A 24,777-nucleotide genomic window follows, 5' to 3' on the forward strand; every position below is an offset into this window, starting at 1 on the left:
AGCCCCCACATAGAAGTGGAGAAAGATGAAGTAGAAGAAGATGATGATGATGATGATGATGATGATGATGATGATGATAAAGAAAAAGAAAAGGAAGATTATGATATTGAAGAAGATGATGATGAAGAAGAAGCTTGTATGGAGGAGGATGTTCAAGCACACTGTCCGCACATACAGTAGAAGTGTAAAAGGTGAAGAAGAAGAAGAAGAAGAAGAAGAAAGGGGAAGCTTTGATTTGATAAACTGCAGTTTGGAGCAAAAGTGCAATTTCAGAAATGGCATCCACAAACGCCAAGTGCATCGTTGAAGGAATGAAACTGGAGACTTTAATTATTATTATTTTATTCTCTACTGTACATCTTGCAAATTGAAAAAAAAATACTTTCTTTCTTTTGTTTGTTTTTTTTTTTTTTTGTTTGTTTTGTTTTTTCTAGTTCTGCTCACTCTCGCAGTGCCCACTATTAAACTAAGAAATAGTGGCATTCTGAACCATTGGAAACAGAGTTCTTATCTAAGCAGCAAGGAGGAGACAGCGACTCTGAGTCGTCATGCATTTGAGGACTTCAACAATCTCTCTGAACGGCAATGGAGAAACGAATGAAATTAAATTGCAGTCAATTTAGAAGGCATTCCTTTGGGATGAAGTGATGTCACAGCACACATTAAAATGGCCAATTCAATGGTGAAAGTCCAAATTTCAAGACATCTCATGTATATTCTTCAGAATAACACTTAAACTTTTCTTTTTTTTTTCTAAAATATAAATTATATATATATACATATGCCAGTGTATATATTATTTTGGAATACATCCATATTATACCATCCCTTCCAAGCTCAAGCAATAGTAGATTTTCATTCCTAGCCAATTTACGAATACACCTGCGTGGGCCAATCAGGAGGCCCACTTCCTCATCCTACCGCTGTTTCCATCTCCTCCCTTTTCATAGTCTGGAACCCAATACTTGTGAAATATAAAAATCTTGAGTCTGATGGGCTTATTGCTCCTTCCTAAGGAGAGACACTGAAGCGCCTCACTCAGTCAGTCTTGATGTAGCCGTTTGCCGTGCTGCTGGGCAGTAGCGGGGCCCCAGGTTCGGCTTTCTCGTCGAAACGCAGCCTCAGCGTGTTCCTGATAACGAGCTGCTCCACAATGAGGGAGGCGCAGAACCACGGGATGGCGTACTCCAGAGTGATCAGGCCCATAAAGTTATATTCAAACTGAGAGTAATCCCAGGGGCAGGCGTTGAACTGCCGCAGGATGAAGCCGGTGCTGAACTCCCAGGCGTAGGTCCAAAGCGTGTAGATCACGCAGCGCACAACGATGTGCCAGCGATCCTTGAGCTGGAGATACATCTTCTCCACAATCAGGATTGAGGTACCGTAAATGAAGAGCGCCCACACGCTCGTCACCCCGGGGAACTTCCAGTTTAAGTTGACCACAAAGTCCCAGGCAGCTGTGAACATCACCTCGCAAAAGTAGCCGTGAATGGCGTAGAGGTACCAACGTGACAGAACTGTCAGGGGCTCAGCAGCTGCCATCCTGGTGGACATGGGGAAGGGGGGGGATCCAGCTGGAAAATCAAAAAAGAAGAAACAGAAATTACTACCTGACAATGGAAAGAGAGAAACGCTGCAGGAAATGACTTTAAAGTTACGCTGACAGACACGCGAAAGGGAGAGGATCCAGCTGGAAGAATGAAAAAGAGGACATAAGAATAACTGCTGAAAAGCAAAAAAACTTGGGGCAGATTTGTGGAAGGTGAAATTCAGTGTTGGTAAATGTAAAGTATTCTAGGTAAGGTGTAAAACTGTCAGACTGGGGTGGACAATGGGAGGTCAGAAACCTCATGAGAAGGATTTAGGAGTCGTAGTGGACTCTAAGCTATCGACTTCCAGACAGTGTTCAGAAGCCATTAGGAAGGCTAACAGGTTATATAGCGCCTTGATGTGTGGAGTACAAGTCACAGGAGGTTCTGCTCAAGTCTTTATAACACACTGGTGAGGCCTCATCTGGAGTCCTGTGTGCAGTTTTGGTCTCCTGGCTACAAAAAGGACATAGCAGCACAAGAGAACGTCCAGAGAAGAGCAACTGGGCTGATTCAGGGCTACAGGGGATGAGTTATGAGGAAAAATTAAAAGAGCTGAGCCTTTACAGTTTAAGGAAAAGAAGATTAAGAGGAGACCTGACTGAAGTGTTTAAAATTATGAAGGGAATTAGCACAGTGGATCGAGACGGTGACTTTAAAATGAGTTCATCAAGAACATGGGGACACCGTTGGAAACTTGTGAAGGGGAAATTTCACACAAACATTAGGAAGTTTTTCTTTACACAAAGAACCACAGACACCTGGAAAAAGTGACTGAGTAGGGTGACAGACAGGAGTTTACTTTAGGGACCTTCAGATCTCGACTTGAGGTTATTTTGGAGGAGCTAAGTAGATAGAAGTGGTGGGCTGTGTTGGGCTGAATGTCCAGTAATAATAATAATAATAATAATAATAATAATAATAATAATGAACTAAGTGGATAGAATTGGTGGGCTGTGTTGGGCTGAATATCCTGTAATAATATAATAATAATAATAATAATAATAATACACTGTACTTATACAGCACCATTCCCATACTCAAGGAACTAAGTGGATAGATTTGGTGGGCTGTGTTGGGCTGAATGTCCTGTAATAATAATAATAATAATAATAATAATAATAAGGAGCTAAGTGGATAGAAGTGGTGGGCTGTGGTGGGCTGAATGTCCAGTAATAATAATAATAATAATAATAATAATAATAATAATAATAATAATAAGGAGCTAAGTGGATAGAAGTGGTGGGCTGTGGTGGGCTGAATGTCCTGTAAAAATAATAATAATAATAATAATAATAATAATAATAATAATAATAATAATAATAATAAGGAGCTAAGTGGATAGAAGTGGTGGGCTGTGGTGGGCTGAATATCCTGTAATAATATAATAATAATAATAATAATAATAATAATAATAATAATAATAATAATGCACTGTACTTATACAGCACCATTCCCATACTCAAGGAACTAAGTGGATAGATTTGGTGGGCTGTGTTGGGCTGAATGTCCTGTAATAATAATAATAATAATAATAAGGAGCTAAGTGGATAGAAGTGGTGGGCTGTGGTGGGCTGAATGTCCTGTAAAAATAATAATAATAATAATAATAATAATAATAATAATAATAAGGAGCTAAGTGGATAGAAGTGGTGGGCTGTGGTGGGCTGAATATCCTGTAATAATATAATAATAATAATAATAATAATAATAATAATAATAATGCACTGTACTTATACAGCACCATTCCCATACTCAAGGAACTAAGTGGATATATTTGGTGGGCTGTGTTGGGCTGAATGTCCTGTAATAATAATAATAATAATAATAATAATAATAATAATAATAATAATAATAAGGAGCTAAGTGGATAGACGTGGTGGGCTGAATGTCCTGTAAAAATAATAATAATAATAATAATAATAATAATAATAATAAGGAGCTAAGTGGATAGACGTGGTGGGCTGTGGTGGGCTGAATGTCCTGTAAAAATAATAATAATAATAATAATAATAATAATAAGGAACTAAGTGGATAGAATTGGTGGGCTGTGTTGGGCTGAATGTCCAGTAATAATAATAATAATAATAATAATAATAATAATAATAATAAGGAGCTAAGTGGATAGAATTGGTGGGCTGTGTTGGGCTGAATGTCCAGTAATAATAATAATAATAATAATAATAATAATAATAAGGAGCTAAGTGGATAGAATTGGTGGGCTGTGTTGGGCTGAATGTCCTGTAATAATAATAATAACAATAACAATAATAATAATACACTGTATTTATACAGCACCTTTCCCATGCTCAAGGCACATCAGTAGTGTAGAATGACTTTGGCTGTTCTGATCGACACAAAGAATGGGGAGAAATCAAAACAGAATTAAAAAATAAAGTAATGTAAACTGTTAACTTAAAGGCCAATAATGAATTGCATCATTTAAGCCAAACCTGATTTGAATAAGGAAGATTGGGCATCCAGCTGGAAGAACAAAAAAAAAAGAAGACTGAAAAGCTCAACTGAGTATGAAATGATTTTAAGCAATCCTGAAGGATACTGGGAAGAAGGATAATCCAATTGGAAGAACTTAATTCCTACAAATGGGAGGCCAAACTATGCAAGGAATGATTTTAGGCTATCTCAATGGACCTGTGGGAAAGACAGAAATCCTGCCAGAAGAAGATAAATGAACAAATGTAATGCTGTATATCACCTGACAATGACAAGCCAAGAAAAGTACAAAGTTGTGAAAGACCAAATTTTGACTTGCCAAGTCATGGAGTCCTTGCTCGTCTTTTACCTTTTTTGCTGTCATGGTTCAGACAGGGTTTCATCCCAGGCTCACATGGAGCTTCTGTAATATTTAATCTTTTAGAATCTTTTACAAGTTTGCTGTACTCTGTACACATCACAATAATGACCCTATCCACATCAATGGAAGGAGAAGTGTCTGTGTGCCTGTCCAGTTGTTCTGTCATTACAACAGGTGGCACATCACAAACATTTTTAGTAATAAAATGCATTGTATTTGTCATTCCAACAGATGGCACATCATAAGCATTAACACTGCTTTTACGAATCCCATACCAAATGGCGTATTTGAGACATATGCATTGCATTTGAAATTCCAACAGATGGTGCATCACAAACATTAATGCTGCTTTTACAAATCCTATACGAAATGACATACAAGAGATACATATGCATTGCATTTGTCATTTCAACAGATGATGCATTACAAACATTAGCACTGCTTTAACGAATCCCATAGCAAATACTATATAACAAAGACATATGCATTGCATTTGAAATTCCAACAGATGTAAAAACAGTTTTTACAAGTTCCATACCAAATGGCATATAACAGAAACATATGCATTGCATTTGTCATTCTAATAGAAAGTACATCAGAAATGTTAGCACTGTTTTTATGAATTCCATACCAAATAGGATATAACATTGACATATGCATTGCATCTGTCATTCCAACACATGGTGCATCACAAACGTTAATGCTGCTTTTATAAATCCTATACCAAATTGCATACAAAAGATATATATGTATGCATTTGTCATTCCAACAGATGATGCATCCCAAACATTAGCACTGTTTTAACGAATTCCATACCAAATACTATATAACAGAGACATATGCATTGCATTTGTCATTCCAACAGATGATACATTACAAACATTAACACTGCTTTTACAAATCCCATGCCAAATGGTTTACAACAGAGACAAATGCATTGCATTAGTCATTAGTCATGCATTTTATTACTTTAAATGTTTGTGATGCACCATCTGTTGGAATGACAAATGTAATGCATTTTATTACTATATGCAATACAAAATAAATTCCAATAGCTGGTGCACTGCAATCATTAACACTGAGGTCTGCGTTGATTACTTACAGTGGATCCCATCTAAGATGGTTAAGCACAGCTAGTAAACACTATGAAGTTTGTGGGCATCGTTTATGCCAGCATATTTTACGCTTCCTTTCCAATTTGTATTTTTCCATTCAAATGCTGCAGACAGTGAAATGTTAGCCGTGCTTTTCGACTTTGTTCACTCCATTCTAAATACAAAGTGCCACCCTCTATATGCATTTGCCAGTTTCAGTTGCCATGTTCAAATTTCCCATTTGTGTGTGCTCCATGAAATTAGACTCCGGCACTTCCTCCAATTTTGTAAGCCGAGGCTCCAGTATCTTTTGATTATAAATGTAAAACAGGGTGTATTTATTTAATACAACATTTTAAAAAATTCATGATGATGTTACTAGATGCGACACGCCTAAAGCCATATTTGTGATATTCAGATTTCGGCTTCATCTTAGTCTCTGGCGTATTTGTTAGAACTTTCCCTGTCACTAAATCTTATTTTGCTTTCTTTCTCCCACAAGTTGTATAGTCGTCAGTGACCTTGATGAGGTGTTCAATTATGGATGTGACACAGCAGCTTGAATTAACGCTGCCCCTCCCTGACGATCATGGGGGGCACACAGCAGCTGCAGCGGTGTTGGCGCCCTGTCCGTGTATTCTTTAAAGAGTTGCTCGATTTCCACATCATGTCTGACGAAAATACTAAACAAAAAAAAAAAAAAATGAAAACTCACCATCACTTTGCTGAACCTGCTAAATGCAATTCAGGGTCACAGGCAGCCAGCGTGCATCTCAAATTCAAGGTACAGCACCTAGAAAACGTCCTCAGACCCCTGGAAGTTCTCACATTTGATTGTTCTACAGTGTTGGATTTAATGTGGCTTTTTTGACACTGAGAAACAGAAAAAGTGTCAAAGTGAAAACAAAGGTGACAAGCAGGAACCCACCCCAGGCTGAAAGGCAAGCCATCACAGTGCACACTTAAATCAAAACCCCCAGTCACTAACAAAATGGCAATTCAGAGTCGGCACTGAACCGAAAAGTGATTGAGGGCCCCTGGAGTCTAAACCAGAGTTCCAAAGGCCAACAGTACCCAAAATACTCAACAGGCAGTACATCACAAACTTTAGCAGTTTTTATGAATACCATACCAAATAGGATATAACAGTGACAAATGCATTGTATCTGTCATTCTAACAGATGGTGCATCACAAACATTAATGCTGCTTTTATAAATCCTATGCCAAAGTGCATACAGAGGGGGGAACTGTCAACCCCAGCTACTCACGGTAGGTCTGGTGTTCTGTTCTTTGAAGGCTTCGTTTGCTCATCAGTGGACACAGAACTGACGTGACTTGCCAAAAAGCTGCAGTTTGGTCTCCTCTGTCCAAAAGGACATTCTCCCAGAAGCATTGCAGCTTGTCAATATACATTTCAGCAAACTCCAGGCTGGCGTTTTATATTTGTATTTCAACAGTGGAGTCCTCCTGGACTATTATTGCGCCTACCGTTACTCAAAAAGCGACAGATGGTGTGATAGACCTTGACCCAGTTGGTATCTTTTTGGAAGTTCTCCTTGGCTTTTTGTCTGCCATTCTCACTATCCTTCTGCTCATTCTGGGGTTGATTTTCCTCTTGTGGTTGTATCCAGGGAGGTGAGACCATAAACTTCTTGATCATATTTGCAGCTCCTGGCACAGGATCATCAAGCCACCTGGAGGTGGTCTTCTAGCCTTTGCCTTTAACATGCTGCTCTCTGTTTTTCCTTCTGATCTCCTCAGGCGACTCTCTCCTTGGCTTTCTCTGGTCCCTGTCCACACGATGACACCAAACAGCAGAGTGGCGACTTTTCTCCATTTAAATTTGCCGAACGACTGACTGCACAATTAGAGACACGTGGGATAGGAATTGAAGAAAGCAGTAAATTTGAAAAGTCCCTCAACTCCAATTCTTTAGGATCTTTTCTAAGGGTGCCAACAAATAGAATAACTTTGTAGAATAAGCACAAACACTTGACTTCTTGTCACACTTGCTTGTCTTTACTCGATGACATGTCAAAGGCATGCAGGTATACAGGGGACAATGGCTTGTCATTTCATCCCTTTTCACGCGACATGCAGCCCTTTTTCAATTAGCTGGAAGGGGACCAACAAATTCATCCCAATCCCTGCTCCCGCTTCCTTTGCCCCTCATTTGATACATAAAGGTATTTGAATTGAGTGAACAGGAATTGTGAATGGTGGGGATGGGGGGGGGGGGGGTTTGGGGGGCTCCTGAAAGGAAAGGACGGCAGGTGAGCGGTCCACCTAAGACCACCTGTTTCAGACAGCTCTGACTGGAAGCCAGTCTACTGCTGGGCACACGCCAGACCAGTTTAGACTTGATAGCCGACTGACCATCCTGGTCTTTGGGGTGCAGGAACTGAAATATTAAGGAAAAATGCCATAAGGATAAGCTACACACCCCAGAACTGAACCCAGAGCCCTGCTGCTGCTGCTGCTAAGAACTGCGCCATGATGTGCTTCAGGATGTCTGCTCTTATTTCTACAAGCGCCGTTTGTTCCTCTTCACGGTTGCCAACAGCTGAAATGCATTTTTAGGATGAAAAATGTTATCATAACTCCAAATGGCTCCGGTGTTGGACACTATAACTAATGGCTAATGCAAAATGCATGAACTGTTAATTACTTCTAGAGGGGGGCTTCTTCAATCTGTTCATTTTTGGATCCATTTATTCTAGTGCAGTGGTACCACGCCCAGGGTCGGTTGCATCATCGTGCCCAGATCTGGTGCCCCGCTGCAAGCCTGCACTGGGCAAGTCGGTTAGAAAATGAATGGAAGGATGAGATGGAGCTATAAACTGCCGGAGGAAGCTAAAATGTACCCCAAGGCAGGAACCATCCCTGGAAAGAAGGGCAGTCCATTTGAAAGTGTGGCCACTCACATCGGGCCAACTGGCAATTAACATACAGCAGGACGCTAAGTTAAATATCATGAAGTGCATGGTGGGTACCCACCCTGAGCTGCACCACCATCTTATGTGCTCACAAGTCACATTTACAGTGTCCGTTTAAACTTAGGCACATGTCTTTGTTACATGACACTAACAGAGCGTGGTGGCGTCATACATACTGCAATGGATGGCAGGCATGGGCTGGTGTCCAAGATTTCTTACCCAGATAGGAAGCCGGCCCACCAGTTAAGCCAGGTGATCTTTGCCACAGCCAGAAGATGGACAGGAATGATTATGCTGGCATCTTGGAAGGACTTGATAAAGGACCCCTTAACCAGTCAGGATGCCAGTACAATGGAAGAACAGGGGGAGGCAACTTACTTGGGTTATTTACTGGCATGAAACACTAGATGGCAGTGTTCCTGAGTTATGATACGTCTATGGATATCCACAGGGATATATAATAATAATAAAATAATAATAATAATACATTTTATTTATATAGCGCCTTTCCCATGCTCAAGGCACTTACAGAATATAATAAAGAACGGCAGAATATACAGTATATAGCATTGTACAAACCAGATAAATAAATAAAGAAGATTAAGACAGTAAATTCTGAAAAAAAAAACAGACACCATAATTAATGGTCTCGCACACACATACAGGTTACATTGGCATCTTGACAGAGAAGTAAACTGAGAGAAAGGTAATAAAGTCATGTAGAGCTAAAAGCCTTCCTGAACAGATGAGTTTTGAGTTGTTTTTTAAAAGAATTCATGGAGTCAGCTGACCTGATTAATTTCGGTAGGTCATTCCAGAGTCTGGGCGCTATACAGCTGAAGGACCTGTCACCCATGAAGTGTAGATTAGTGAGGGGCACAACAAGATTGGCAGAATCAGAGGACCTTAGTGGGCGGGCAGGCACATAGTGATGGAGGAGGTCACTGATGTAGTTTGGTGCGAGGTTATTTAAGGCTTTGTAAGTTATTAGTAGGATTTTATATTCGATTCTGTAGGACACAGGGAGCCAGTGAAGATGGAGCAGGATGGGTGTGATGTGCTCGCTGCTGCTGGTTCGAATAAGGACTCTTGTAGCCAAGTTTTGAATAAGCTGGAGCTGTGATATAAGATTAGAAGGGGCACCTGCCAGTAGGGAATTACAATAATCGATGCGGGATGTGATAAAAGCATGGACAAGTATCTCAGCATTAGAGAAGGAGAGGAAGGAGCGAACACGGGATATGTTACGGAGGTGAAAGTAAGAAAGTTTCTTAATGTGATTTATGTGGGTGGAATAAGTGAGGGAGGAATCAAAAATGACACCAAGATTCTTTACAGTAGAGGCAGGTCTGATGAGATCACCGCCAAGATGGACTGGGAAGGAGCTCATTTTATTAAGTTGCATTTTAGTCCCAATTTGCAGGAGTTCAGTTTTATTGCAATTTAATTTTAAAGAGTTCTGCTCCATCCAGGTTTTAATTTCACTAAGGCAGGTTGTGAGCTGAGAAAGCTCTGATGAAGTTCCACTTTTAACATTGAAGTAGAGCTGGGTATCATCTGCATAAAAAATGATAACCCAATCCATAACTACGGATAATATGGCCAAGGGGAAGCATATAAATACAGAAAAGCAGAGGACCGAGGACAGAGCCTTGTGGGACTTCTTGTGTGACTGGCATGGAGTTGGATTTGCTGTTGCCAAGACTAACAAACTCTTGCCTATCAGTCAGATAGGACTTGAACCACTGGAGGGCAGTGCCAGAGATACCCAGCATGTTCTCCATTCCGGACAGTAGGATGTCATGTCTGACTGTGTCAAATGCTGCACTGAGGTCTAACAGAATTAATATGCTGGTTTGTCCAGAGTCTGCTGCCATAAGCAAATCATTGGTTACCCGTAGCAGAGCAGTTTCACAGCTGTGCCGCGCCCTGAAACCAGACTGAAAGGGTTCCATCAAATTCCATCAAATATACAGTATAACATACAGTGCATCTGGACAGTATTCACAGCGCATCACTTTTTCCACATTTTGTTATGTCACAGCCTTATTCCAAAATGGATTAAATTCATTTTTTTCCTCAGAATTCTACACACAACACCCCATAATGACAACGTGAAAAAAGTTTACTTGAGATTTTTGCAAATTTATTAAAAATAAAAACATTGAGAAAGCACATGTACATAAGTATTCACAGCCTTTGCCATGAAGCTCAAAATTGAGCTCAGGTCCATCCTGTTTCCCCTGATCATCCTGGAGATGTTTCTGCAGCTTCATTGGCGTCCACCTTGTGGTAAATTCAGTTGACTGGACCTAATTTGGAAAGGCACACACCTGTCTATATAAGGTCCCACAGTTCACCGTTCATGTCAGAGCACAAACCAAGCATGAAGTCAAAGGAATTGTCTGTAGACCTCCGAGACAGGATTGTCTCAAGGCACAAATCTGGGGAAGGTTACAGAAGGTCCCAATGAGCACAGTGGCCTCCATCATCCGTAAGTGGAAGAAGTTCAAAACCACCAGGACTCTTCCTAGAGCTGGCCGGCCATCTAAACTGAGCGATCGGGGTAGAAGGGCCTTAGTCAGAGAGGTGACCAAGAACCCGATGGTCACTCTGTCAGAGCTCCAGAGGTCCTCTGTGGAGAGAGGAGAACCTTCCAGAAGGACAACCATCTCTGCAGCAATCCACCAATCAGGCCTGTATGGTAGAGTGGCCAGACGGAAGCCACTCCTTAGTAAAAGGCACATGGCAGCCCGCCTGGAGTTTGCCAAAATGCACCTGAAGGACTCTCAGACCATGAGAAAGAAAATTCTCTGGTCTGATGAGACAAAGATTGAACTCTTTGGTGTGAATGCCAGACGCCACGTTTGGAGGAAACCAGGCACCGCTCATCACCAGGCCAATACCATCCCTACAGTGAAGCATGGTGGTGGCAGCATCATGCTGTGGGGATGTTTTTCCGCGGCAGGGACTGGGAGACTAGTCAGGATAAAGGGAAAGATGACTGCAGCAATGTACAGAGACATCCTGGATGAAAACCTGCTCCAGAGCGCTCTTGACCTCAGACTGGGGCGACAGTTCATCTTTCAGCAGGACAACGACCCTAAGCACACAGCCAAGATATCAAAGGAGTGGCTTCAGGACAACTCTGTGAATGTCCTTGAGTGGCCCAGCCAGAGCCCAGACTTGAATCTGATTGAACATCTCTGGAGAGATCTTAAAATGGCTGTGCACCGACGCTTCCCAGTCAACCTGATGGAGCTTGAGAGGTGCTGCAAAGAGGAATGGGCCAAACTGGCCAAGGAGAGGTGTGCCAAGCTTGTGGCATCATATTCAAAAAGACTTGAGGCTGTAATTGCTGCCAAAGGTGCATCAACAAAGTACTGAGCAAAGGCTGTGAATACTTATGGACATGGGATTTCTCAGTTTTTTATTTTTAATAAATTTGCAAAAACCTCAAGTAAACTTTTTTCACGTTGTCATTATGGGATGTTGTGTGTAGAATTCTGAGGAAAAAAATGAATTTAATCCATTTTGGAATAAGGCTGTAAGATAACAAAATGTGGAAAAAGTGATGCGCTGTGAATACTTACTGGATGCACTGTATGTACATATGTTTTCAGAAGTCACTGTTAGTAAATTATTTAATTGTACAGTTATACAAGAGGTAAAAATATCACATGAACACAAAGACGCTCCGGGCCTCATCGTGTCTAAAGTGCTCAGATCTGTCAGGGGCCTAAAACTGTCCTGACTGCAGCTGGATACGTCTTGATTTTACAGTTAAAATGAATGAAATTGCTGCTGTGGGCTGACGCTTTGCCCGGGGATTGTTTCCTGCCTTGCACCCTGTGCTGGCTGGGATTGCCTCCAGCGGACCCCCATGACCCTGTAGTTAGGATATAGCAGGTTGGATGATGGATGGATGGATGGATGGAACTATGAAGTAATGGTGTTGTGAGAAACGCCTTTACTGTTTGATGGATGGATGAATGAAATTGGATGAGATAAGCCTGTGAGAGACTGGCATCCCATCCAGGATTGGTTCCTGCTTTGTACCCATTGCTGTCAGCCCACCGTGACCCTGAAATTGGGCTAAGCAATGCTTAAATGGATGGCTAGATGGATGAATGGGGGAAAAAAAAAAGTAATTCTAACTGGACAGCAAAATGAATGGCTAATGGAAAATGCATGAACTGGTAATGACTGGCACGACTTCACCCGCTGTAAGGTCTAAATGGATTATAGAGGATGGCAAAAATTAACAATGAACTACATAAAAATAGATGAGGCATGAGAATGAGGGGAGCTAAATATGGACCTAAAAATCAGTCTGCACCTGCTCTGTGTGGGGTTTTAGATGTTCTCTCCATGTCCTCTACCTAAATCAAGCCCATCTGAGTTGTGTGTGTGTGTGTGTGTGTGTGTGTGTGTGTGTGTGTGTGTGTGTGTGTACAGAATTGTACCATATGATGAATGGACATTCCGTCTAGGGCCAGTTTCTGTTTTTTATCAAATATGCAGCCGTGGCACAGTGGGTCACTCTGCTGCCCCTTGGCATAAAGAACTTTTGGTTTGACTCCCAGCCTGGTCACTGCAGGTGTTCAGTTCCTGGATATTCTCTGAGTACTCCATTTTCATTTTAGGATGAGTATACATATCTCCGGCATTACGAAGTCGGTATGTGATTTGTACCTTTTGATGGACACCTCCCTCCCATCCAGATTAAAGGAAAAACAATCAGGTTGAGAAATGAAGCGATGGATAGTCCATGTGTGGGTAGAACGGTGGCTTCTGTCCTTCTTAAAAGACCTGGGTTCAATTCCCAGCCTGGTCACTGGTGTGGACCTTCCACATTCCTAAATATTTTCACAGAGGTCTTCTTCACTGCTTGTCTAAGAGGTCATTGTTGACTTCAGAAAGAACAAAAGCAATCCCTCTCCACTTCACATCAGTGGCTCCCCATCCAGTCAGTTAGCAGCTGGGTGTCCAGATCACCGACTGCATTTCGTGGTCTGGCAACACCGCCTGCATCATCATTCCCTGAAGAGACTTAAGGAGCTTTGGGGTGGGAACCAAAACAATAGTGGACGCCGACCACTGCACTATTGGACGTATCCTGAATGGTGCGGCTTGCCAGGATTGCAGACTCTCCCATAAGGATTGTCCATGCAGCTTCGAAAAAACCATTGAGGTTGACCTTCTACAGCTTCATAGCATCTGCTTCATGAGACGTCTAAGGAGAGCTAAATCTGTCAACTAAGATGACAGCTAGCACGCTCGTCTCCTCAGCCACCTGCTCGGTTTCTTCCGCCAGTCCATAAGGTCACAAAACACTCGGTAAACCCGATCTTATCTGCCATGTGCTGTGCCCGCAGTTTTATGGTTCATGTATACTTGTACCGCTATCTCTCTTTTCTGCTTCTTTACCAACTGTTGACTGCAGTCTGTATATCAGTACAATTCTGTACAGTTATTTACTGTATTTACTTTAATTTTCTGCTATTTTAGCTAATTTACTGTATTTATTCATTTATCATCATATTGTCTTATTGCCCAAACATACTTCCTGAATCTCACCCACCCCACAACTGTGGCACAAGAATTTCACTGCAGTGTATGTGACAATATGGGCGGCACAGTGGCGCAGTGGGTAGCGCTGCTGCCTCGGAGTTGGGAGACCTGGGGACCTGGGTTCGCTTCCCGTGTCCTCCCTGCGTGGAGTTTGCATGTTCTCCCCGTGTCTGCGTGGGTTTCCTCCCGGTGCTCCGGTTTCCTCCCACAGTCCAAAGACATGCAGGTTAGGTGGATTGGCGATTCTAAATTGGCCCTAGTGTGTGCTGGGTGGGTGGGTGTGTTTGTGTGTGTTCTGTGGTGGGTTGGCACCCTGCCCGGGATTGGTTCCTGCCTTGTGCCCTGTGTTGGCTGGGATTGGCTCCAGCAGACCCCCGTGACCCTGTGTTCGGATTCAGCGGGTTGGAAAATGGATGGATGTATGTGACAATAAATATAAATGGTGACCCATTAGGAGTTTGTGTACCAGTTTGGGGGCTGCTTGCCTGTTCAGTGATTGTTCCTGGATTAGACAACACTAATAACTCTACTCTTGGATTTAGTAGCTCTGAGTGACTGTACGTGGACTGCAATGGACTGGCAACCCGTCCCCAGCTCGTCACTCTCTTACATCCAGAACTGTTAGGATAGTTTCCGGCTCACTAATAGAAAATGCGGAATCATGAAATGGATACTGTATATGGATGTTCATGGCATTGGTGGCATGATGCTGTAATAGATAAAGCTGAAATGTAAGCACCCTGCAGGCCAGGTCTTACTCTATAACTTCATTTTGGGTGTGCTCCTCATTTTCACATGGTACCAGGGTTGGGGTTAATTCAGGAATGAACTCAGCAATTCCAATTCAAACAAAGAAATGCAACTGGAATTCAGCAACAACTACAGGAAACTGAACTGGAGTTTCAGGAAGTGGAATTCAATGTACAGTTGTGCTTGAAAGTTTGTGAAACCTTTAGAATTTTCTATATTTCTGCATAAATATGACCTAAAACATCATCAGATTTACACTCAAGTCCTAAAAGTAGATAAAGAGAACCCAGTTAAACAAATGAGACAAAAATATTATACTTGGTCATTTATTTATTGAGGAAAATGATCAAATATTACATATTGGTGAGTGACAAAAGTATGTGAACCTCTAGGATTAGCAGTTAGTTAGAAGGTGAAATTCGAGTCCGGTGTTTTCAATCATTGGGGTGACAATCAGGTGTGAGTGGGCACCCTGTGTTATTTAAAGAACAGGATCTATCAAAGTTTGTTCTTCACAACACATGTTTGTGGAAGTGTATCATGGCACGAACAAAGGAGATTTCTGAGGACCTCAGAAAAAGAGTTGTTGATGCTCATCAGGCTGGAAAAGGTTACAGAACCATCTCTAAAGAGTTTGGACTCCACCAGTCCACAGTCAGACAGATTGTGTACAAATGGAGGAAATTCAAGGCCATAGTTACCTTCCCCAGGAGTGGTCAACCAACAAAGATCACTGCAACAGCAAGGCGTGTAATAGTCGGCGAGGTCACAAAGGACCCCAGGGTAACTTCTAAGCAACTGAAGGCCTCCCTCATATTGGCTAATGTTCATGAGTCCACCATCAGGAGAACACTGAACAACAATGGTGTGCATGGCAGGGTTGCAAGGAGAAAGCCACCGCTCTCCAAAAAAAAACATTGCTGCTCGTCTGCAGTTTGCTAAAGATCACGTGGACAAACCAGAAGGCTATTGGAAGAATGTTTTGTGGACGGATGAGACCAAAATAGAACTTCTTGGTTTAAATGAAAAGTGTTATGTTTGGAGAAAGGAAAACACTGCATTCCAGCATAAGAAACCTTATCCCATCTGTGAAACATGGTGGTGGTAGTATCATGGTTTGGGCCTGTTTTGCTGCATCTGGGCCAGGACGGCTTACCTTCATTGATGGAACAATGAATTCTGAATTATATCAGAGAATTCTAAATGAAAATGTCAGGACATCTGTCCATGAACTGAATCTCAAGAGAAGGTGGGTCATGCAGCAAGACAACGACCCTAAGCACACAAGTCGTTCTACCAAAGAATGGTTAAAGAAGAATAAACTTAATGTTTTGGAATGGCCAAGTCAAAGTCCTGACCTCAATCCAATTGAAATGTTGTGGAAGGACCTGAAGCAAGAAGTTAATGTGAGGAAACCCACCAACATCCCAGAGTTGAAGCTGTTCTGTACGGAGGAATGAGCTCAAATTTCTCCAAGTCGGTGTGCAGGACTGATCAACAGTTACCGGAAACGTTTAGGGGGGTCACACCAGATACTGAAAGCAAAGGTTCACATACTTCTACCACTCACCAATATGTAATATTCAATCATTTTCCTCAATAAATAAACGACCAAGTATAATATTTGTTTAACTGATTTCTCTTTATCTACTTTTAGGACTTGAGTGAAAATCTGATGATGTTTTAGGTCATATTTATGCAGAAATATAGAAAATTCTAAAGGGTTCACAAACCTTCAAGCACAACTGTAACTGTGAAGGCGATTACAGAAGCAGAGTGTTCCTAGACATTCTTAAGAGATGGGTGGTGTGAGACTTGTTATTTGTTTTTTGTTTTTTTTGTCTTTGTTACCTGGTAGTGTTCTGTCTCTGGGACTTCAGGATGGGTGGATCCAACTGGCAGAAATGAATTTGGTCCCAATGCCTCGGTGGAGAGGAATTCCACACTTGTGCGTCGAAGACCCTGAAACAAAGAGCAATGAGAGCCATTTTAAACAGTGAAACACTTGGTATCGCAAAAAAAAAAACTCACTGATTATAAGAATCCTTGTAGAGGGTCTTCAGTAAGAGCCCCCCATATAGCACTGTGATGTTACGGGGGAACCAAAGTGTTAACAAAAGAAAAAAGATACCTTCCAGTGTTATGCCCTTTTCTAATGGAATAGTTTCATCGACAGTGGCTCTGGACAACAAGATAACAAAACCGTAATCCCAGGACGGTGGTGGCTACGCGAACAAATCTCTAAAGCACAGGAGCTCAAATGCTGTAGCATACCAGAAGAATTCAAAAACTATGATTTTAAAGGAATACTCCACCCAAAAATATTTTTATATGTTACTCAACATTAACAGATAGATAGATAGATAGATAGATAGATAAGGCACTATATGATAGATAGATAGATAGATAGATAGATAGATAGATAGATAGATAGATAGATAGATAGATAGATAGATAGATAGATAGATAGATAGATAGATAAGGCACTATATGATAGATAGATAGATAGATAGATAGATAGATAGATAGATAGATAGATAGATAGATAGATAGATAAGGCACTATATGATAGATAGATAGATAGATAGATAGATAGATAGATAGATAGATAGATAGATAGATAGATAGATAGATAGATAGATAGATAGATAGATAGATAGATAGATAGTGTAGTTGGCAGGATTAGATAGATAGATAGATAGATAGATAGATAGATAGATAGATAGATAGATAGATAGATAGATAGATAGATAGATAGCGTAGTTGGCAGGATTAGATAGATAGATAGATAGATAGATAGATAGATAGATAGATAGATAGATAGATAGATAGATAGATAGATAGATAGATAAGGCACTATATGATAGATAGATAGATAGATAGATAGATAGATAGATAGATAGATAGATAGATAGATAGATAGATAGATAGATAGATAGATAAGGCACTATATGATAGATAGATAGATAGATAGATAGATAGATAGATAGATAGATAGATAGATAGATAGATAGATAGATAGATAGATAGATAGATAGATAGTGTAGTTGGCAGGATTAGATAGATAGATAGATAGATAGATAGATAGATAGATAGATAGATAGATAGATAGATAGATAGATAGATAGATAGATAGATAGATAGATAGATAGCGTAGTTGGCAGGATTAGATAGATAGATAGATAGATAGATAGATAGATAGATAGATAGATAGATAGATAGATAGATAGATAGATAGATAGATAGATAGATAAGGCACTATATGATAGATAGATAGATAGATAGATAGATAGATAGATAGATAGATAGATAGATAGATAGATAGATAGATAGATAGATAGATAGATAGATAGATAGATAGATAGATAGATAGCGTAGTTGGCAGGATTAGATAGATAGATAGATAGATAGATAGATAGATAGATAGATAGATAGATAGATAGATAGATAAGGCACTATATGATAGATAGATAGATAGATAGATAGATAGATAGATAGATAGATAGATAGATAGATAGATAGATAGATAGATAGATAGATAGATAGATAGATAGATACTTTATTAATCTCAAGGGGAAATTCACAAAGTCCGTTACTGCACTACGGCCATGTAGGGTGTTCCATCTCGTAAGATCTTCATTGTTGGGGACCCGAGTGTCTGGACCAGACCCCGTTAACGCCTGGCTGCGGCAGGTAGAGGGTCATTTCCGGAGGGTGGGACTGGACCGCGTGTCTGCCTGGGGGGTTGCCATCCAGGATCCCGAGTTGTTTCATCGTGTAGATGGTGCGACAATGCAAAGTACCAGTGCATGCTCCCCAACTTGACTCGACTTAACCCATTGTCACGCATGTGCGTTGGAGGATCTCCTTAGGGGTTCTGCCAAAGGATGTAAAAACCCACCGGGATGAGAAGGGGGCGCTATCGCTATCACTAACATTGTCATCTCCTTATCTCTCTGCAGTGCCAAGAAACCACCCAGTGGGGGCAACTGACTCTGCCTCTTCCGGTTCACCATCCATAAAAGCCCCGACTTCTCCTGGCAAGTGTGACCCGACAGACTGACCTATGGCCAGAAGGTGAATTTATTTTCGACTGCCTTTGAGTAGCCCCAACACAAACGACAAAGATGCCAAAGAAATATTATTTTTTGTTGTTTTTGTTTAAATATGAAACAGGTTGACCCCATTGGTGTGACAAATTTTCATCTGGTCACGCTATGTTGTAGTAATGACAATTCATGGAGAGCAGAGATTGCAAAATTTCTGATAGAATGACCGTTGTGGTTGGGCCCCGGCCGGGATGCCCCTCTGGCACTGAATCCGGGGGAACGGCCACTTACTTCCCCCCGAACACTTGGTGGCAGCCCTCATGGGTTGCATCGGGGCCACAATTGTGGAACATCCCGGAGCTCATCCCTGTTGGGCTCTGTGCCCACCACCAGGGGGGAGCGGCACGGCTTCCTGAGCCCGTGTGGGTGGTGTTGCAGTCACACCCGAAAGTGCAGCCTGAATTAAGTCAGTTATCACTTGGAGCACTTCCGGGTGGGCTGTAAGAAGAGCCGGCAGCCACTACTCAGCCGAGAGTCGGGAGGAGGAGGACAACGCTTGCCAGGGAGGAGTGGTGGAGAAGAAGAGAGAAGTGTGCTTTTTGTCTTGGTGTTTGGGTTTGTCACGGGTACACTGGTTTCCTCCCACAGTCCAAAGACATGCAAGTTAGGTGCATTGGCGATCGTAAATTGTCCCTAGTGTGCTTGGTGTGTGGGTGTGTGTGTGTGCCCTGTGGTAGGCTGGCACCCTGCCTGGGATTTGTTCCTGCCTTGCTCTCTGTGTTGGCTGGGATTGGCTCCAGCAGACCCCCATGACCCTGTAGTTAGGATATAGCGGGTTGGATAATGGATGGATGGATGGAACTATGAAGTAATGGTGTTGTGAGAAATGCTTTTACTGTTTTAAGAATTATATTTAAGGTTTTGAGAATGAGGCTAGTGCCTTGAGATATGTGTCTAAATGAGTGACAAAAACTCATGTCTGTTTGGGCCACCTGTCAGAACGAGGCAGTGAGTTTGGGCTCTGTGTGTAATTTTTTACGTGTGCCTCCGTGTCTATCTGTGTCAGGTCGGGTGCCAATATAGCACCTTTATCACACCGTCTATGGAAACCAATGCCGGACAACACTAAATAATATAAAAAAAAAAATCCATGAAGAAACCTCAGGGTCCTTGTGATGCCTACTCCACATGTCCAGTCATCCAGTTGTATGCTCACGAGGGCCAAAACACATGCATTTTTGGTTAAATCATTCTCAAATGAATACTTCTGGAACATCGCAGCTGTACACACAAAGGAAACACATCCACACAGCAACAAGAACTCTTAACCTGAAGACGCTGATGAGTGAGGTGGAACTTCAATTCAGACACTGCATGCAGTGGAGCTCTCAAGGGTCAGGAGCCATGAGAATTCATGTGCTGGAGAAAGGCTCTGGCCAATGAGGGTGGAGGTCCCGTGGGTGATTGTCACAAGTGTGTGTGAAGAGGGGACAAGCTGAAGGAAGTGGAGACTCGTCCCGGTCCTGGGAACGTATCTGATGTTATGGAAGGGCTCACCGTGCCCTGTTAACAGTGGAGAAGTTTGATAGGAGCGTTAAGGTTCATCAAATAGCCTGCTCGTCAGTGTAAAGCAAGGGGTCTCCAACTCCAGTCCTAAAGTGCTACTGCAGGGGGATCTCCAGGTCCAGTCCTGAAGTGGTACTGCGGGGGGTCTCCAGCTTCGGTCTTGAAGTGCTACTGCAGGGGGGTCTCCAGCTCCGGTCCTAAAGTGCTATTGCAGGGGGGTCTCCAGCTCCAGTCCTGAAGTGCTACTGCAGGGGGGTCTCCAACTCCAGTCCTGAAGTGCTACTGGAGGGGGGTCTCCAGCTCCGGTCCTAAAGTGCTATTGCAGGGGGGTCTCCAGCTCCAGTCCTGAAGTACTACTGCAGTGGGGTCTCCAACTCCAGTCCTGAAGTGCTACTGCAGGGGGGTCTCCAACTCCAGTCCTGAAATGCTACTGCATGGGGGTCTCCAACTCCAGTCCTAAAGTACTACTGCAGGGGGATCTCCAGCTCCAGTCCTAAAGTACTACTGCAGGGGGATCTCCAGCTCCGGTCCTAAAGTGCTATTGCAGGGGGGTCTCCAGCTCCGGTCCTGAAGTGCTACTGGAGGGGTCTCCAGCTCCAGTCCTGAAGTGCTACTGGAGGGGGGTCTCCAACTCCAGTCCTAAAGTGCTACTGCAGGGGGATCTCCAGCTCCAGTCCTGAAGTGCTACTGCAGGGGGGTCTCCAGCTCCAGTCCTAAAGTGCTATTGCAGGGGGGTCTCCAGCTCCGGTCCTGAAGTGCTACTGGAGGGGTCTCCAGCTCCAGTCCTGAAGTGCTACTGGAGGGGGGTCTCCAGCTCCAGTCCTGAAGTGCTACTGTAGTGGGGTCTCCAGGTCCAGTCCTGAAGTGCTACTGCAGGGGGGTCTCCAACTCCAGTCCTGAAATGCTACTGCATGGGGGTCTCCAACTCCAGTCCTAAAGTGCTACTGCAGGGGGATCTCCAGCTCCAGTCCTGAAGTGCTACTGCAGGGGGGTCTCCAACTCCAGTCCTGAAATGCTACTGCATGGGGGTCTCCAACTCCAGTCCTAAAGTGCTACTGCAGGGGGGTCTCCAGCTCCAGTCCTAAAGTGCTATTGCAGGGGGGTCTCCAGCTCCGGTCCTGAAGTGCTACTGCAGGGGGGTCTCCATCTCCGGTCCTAAAGTGCTATTGCAGGGGGGTCTCCAGCTCCGGTCCTGAAGTGCTACTGGAGGGGGGTCTCCAGCTCCAGTCCTGAAGTGCTACTGCAGTGGGGTCTCCAGGTCCAGTCCTGAAGTGCTACTGCAGGGGGGTCTCCAACTCCAGTCCTAAAGTGCTACTGCAGGGGGGTCTCTAGGTCCAGTCTTGAAGTGCTACTGCAGGGGGGTCTCCAGGTCTGGTCCTGAAGTACCACTGCAGTTGCAGGTTTTCATTCAACTTTGAATCTGAATTGTTTAATTTTTTTTCCTTAAACGGCAGCCAAACAGAAATGAGATGCGATGCGAGCCAACAGACGACCAGCTAACTCAAAGCCTCAAATTCCAACCAGTTTCTTAATCAATTCTTGTTGCTAATTAAACCTGAGAAGCTCAGAAGATGAAGAGGGCAACACAAGAGTGCCCAATTAATGGTGACACATTCAAGTGCCCAGTGAGGGCTGAGTGTCCTTTTGGCTTTAGATCCCCCCCCCCCCCCCAGTTGATTTAGTTTCTCCAACAGCCTGCCAACTAGAGTTTTATTTTCCTGTTCTCCCTGGCCATCTGACCGTGACTTGTTATTAAGCTGGACATTATGATTCTCTACCAATCTTTAGTTTTTACTCTCTTTTGTTATTCCCTATTCTTGCAGAGCACTTTGAGCTACTTGAATGTATGAACATGTATGTGCCGCAGTGATAAATGTTGCTGTTGTTGGTGGTGAGGCAGAGGTGGGTCTTCAGGAGGCACCTGAACCTCAGAACACTGGCAGCAGTCCATCAGAGAGAAAGCACACATTTTAGTGCCTCTGGGGGCTTTAAAGAGACCAAAGGTGGGGATGAGCAGAAAGGGGGTCTTGCTCTAATAACATTCTGCCAGGGGCAAAGGTGGATTCAGAACTGACACTGATGCTATTTATTGAGCCGATGGTAGAAAATCTCACTGTTCTCGCCGAGTTGCCGTAATTCACAGCCCTCATGCCAAAGAGTTACTTATCGACTAGAAGCCAAGTGATTTGTATTTCATCTCTGGCTCACTGCCTTGCTTCATAAAAGCTTATTGACATTTCTTACTGCTGGACCAACATCAGCCTGATGTGAACCTGTGCCACTGTGCCAGGAAAAAGCATGTTGGGATGGTAGGTGCCTGTTGTAGGGGTGCTGCAAAAGTCACGTACAATAGAAGCCAGCGCTGTGGCCTGACATTTGCTTTGCTGGAATTTCATCCTACATAACCGTGGCACCGTGTTACCTGACCCATCCAGCCTGGCATCCAGACTGCATCCTTACAAGGTGGTCCGTATAGCCTGCGCATGGATTGCTGGCCTTGTGGAGGAGCAGCCTCATCTGGGCCACTTGCACTTGAATCTCCTCCAATTACTGCATCAGATAGTCTTGTTGAACTCCAGAAATTCTCAACCTGCAGAACTTTACTGGGAATGGAAAAGTCCAGTCTGCCCTGCTATATGATACATACGAATGAAAGGCACTATATGACAGACAGACAGACAGACAGACAGACAGACAGACAGACAGACAGATAGATAGATAGATAGATAGATAGATAGATAGATAGATAGATAGATAGATAGATAGATAGATAGATAGATAGATAGATAGGCTGCCCGGACACAGACAGACGGACACCGTATTAAAGTCCACCACAGGTTAATTATACATTATTTAAAGTCCAATAAAGTGCACAACCCAGTGCTTCTCGCACCAAACTCTCCAAAGTCCAGGCCTCTTTCTCTCTCTGCCTGCTGCTTAGGCCGCCTCCTCTCTCCTGCCTCGAAACCTTGTCCACTCCTCACCTGACTCCAGTCCTTCTTTGCAGGGAGGCGGTCCCTTTTATAAGTACCCGGATGGGCTCCAGGTGATTCCCAACACTCCTAAAACACTTCCCTGTCTTCTTTCCGGGTTCCGGGTCCTTCAGGCATGGGGGCGCCCCCTGGCGGAGACCACAGGCCCCTACAGGGTTGGGCTTCCAAGCCCTGCACCCGTGGCCCTCAAAGGAACCAGGGCAGCCACCCCCTCATGGTCCGGAGGAGGAATGAGCCATCCTCCTGTCCTCCTGGGCGTCCCGGCTGAGCACCACCTCCAGCCGCGTGCCACAAGATAGATAGATAGATAGATAGATAGATAGATAGATAGATAGATAGATAGATAGATAGATAGATAGATAGATAGATAGATAGAAAAAGCACTATATAATAGATAGATAGATAGATAGATAGATAGATAGATAGATAGATAGATAGATAGATAGATAGATAGATAGATAGATAGATAGATAGATAGATAGATAGATAGATAGAAAAAGCACTATATAATAGATAGATAGATAGATAGATAGATAGATAGATAGATAGATAGATAGATAGATAGATAGAAAAAGCACTATATAATTGATAGATAGATAGATAGATAGATAGATAGATAGATAGATAGATAGATAGATAGATAGATAGATAGATAGATAGATAGATAGATAGAAAAAGCACTATATAATTGATAGATAGATAGATAGATAGATAGATAGATAGATAGATAGATAGATAGATAGATAGATAGATAGATAGATAGATAGATAGATAGATAGATAGATAGATAGATAGATAGATAGATAGATAGAGGCCCGACCCGACAGAGATTGGACACGGGAGGCACATCTTCCCCATAATCCCTCTAGCCACAACACAGTCCCAAGCACAGCACCCAAGTAATGCAAAGCACTTATACTCCTCTCTCAAAAAAAGGGGCCAGCAGCTCCTGCTACAGCACCCCCTGGCGGTGCCTGCGGAACCTCACAGAGCTGCACAGAACTCCAACCCCCATGAAGCCCTGGGGGAGTCCAAGGCACCGCTGCAACCCAGGGAGGCTGCCATCTAACATCCAGGGGGACATACTGAGCTTCCCACCCTTGTCCCTCTGGCAGATGTGGTGAAGGGGCATCCTAGCCAGGCATGGGCCCCGGCCATCTGTCACAATAGATAGATAGATAGATAGATCAGGTTCACCTTCCAGGCTCTGAAAGGTATGTAATACCCTTCCAAGACAAGAGGGGGCGCCAATGCTAATAATACCATCTCTTTTCTCCTCCATACATCCGAGAAGCCTCCCAGTGAGGGCACCTAAGCCATGCCCCCAATCAACTAATTCACACCTCTTCCATTGGGGCCAACATAAATTTGAGGGCATCCCAGTCTGAGGACCACAGTCCGGCATGACGA

At 43.1% G+C, this 24,777-nt stretch overlaps 1 protein-coding gene across 3 annotated transcripts in view; it reads right to left on the reverse strand.

Annotated features, from left to right (window-relative positions):
- Positions 1-408: 408 nt before the first annotated feature.
- tmem229b (transmembrane protein 229B) overlaps positions 409-24,777 on the reverse strand; it is a 62,172-nt gene continuing 37,803 nt past the window's right edge. For 2 of the 3 annotated variants that reach the window (XM_051919784.1, XM_051919787.1), the window contains exons 2-3: positions 16,611-16,721; positions 409-1,574 (exon numbers count right to left, since the gene is read on the reverse strand). In XM_051919784.1, coding sequence (XP_051775744.1) covers positions 1,039-1,554 — 516 coding nt within the window. In that variant the 5' untranslated portion in view covers positions 1,555-1,574; positions 16,611-16,721 and the 3' untranslated portion in view covers positions 409-1,038. Of the gene's footprint in view, positions 1,575-6,213; positions 6,372-16,610; positions 16,722-24,777 lie in introns of all 3 variants that reach the window. The other variant, XM_051919786.1, reaches the window with a different exon arrangement.

Source organism: Erpetoichthys calabaricus, chromosome 16, assembly GCF_900747795.2.
Source record: "Erpetoichthys calabaricus chromosome 16, fErpCal1.3, whole genome shotgun sequence".
In the NCBI taxonomy this organism is placed as follows: Eukaryota; Metazoa; Chordata; class Cladistia; order Polypteriformes; family Polypteridae; genus Erpetoichthys; species Erpetoichthys calabaricus.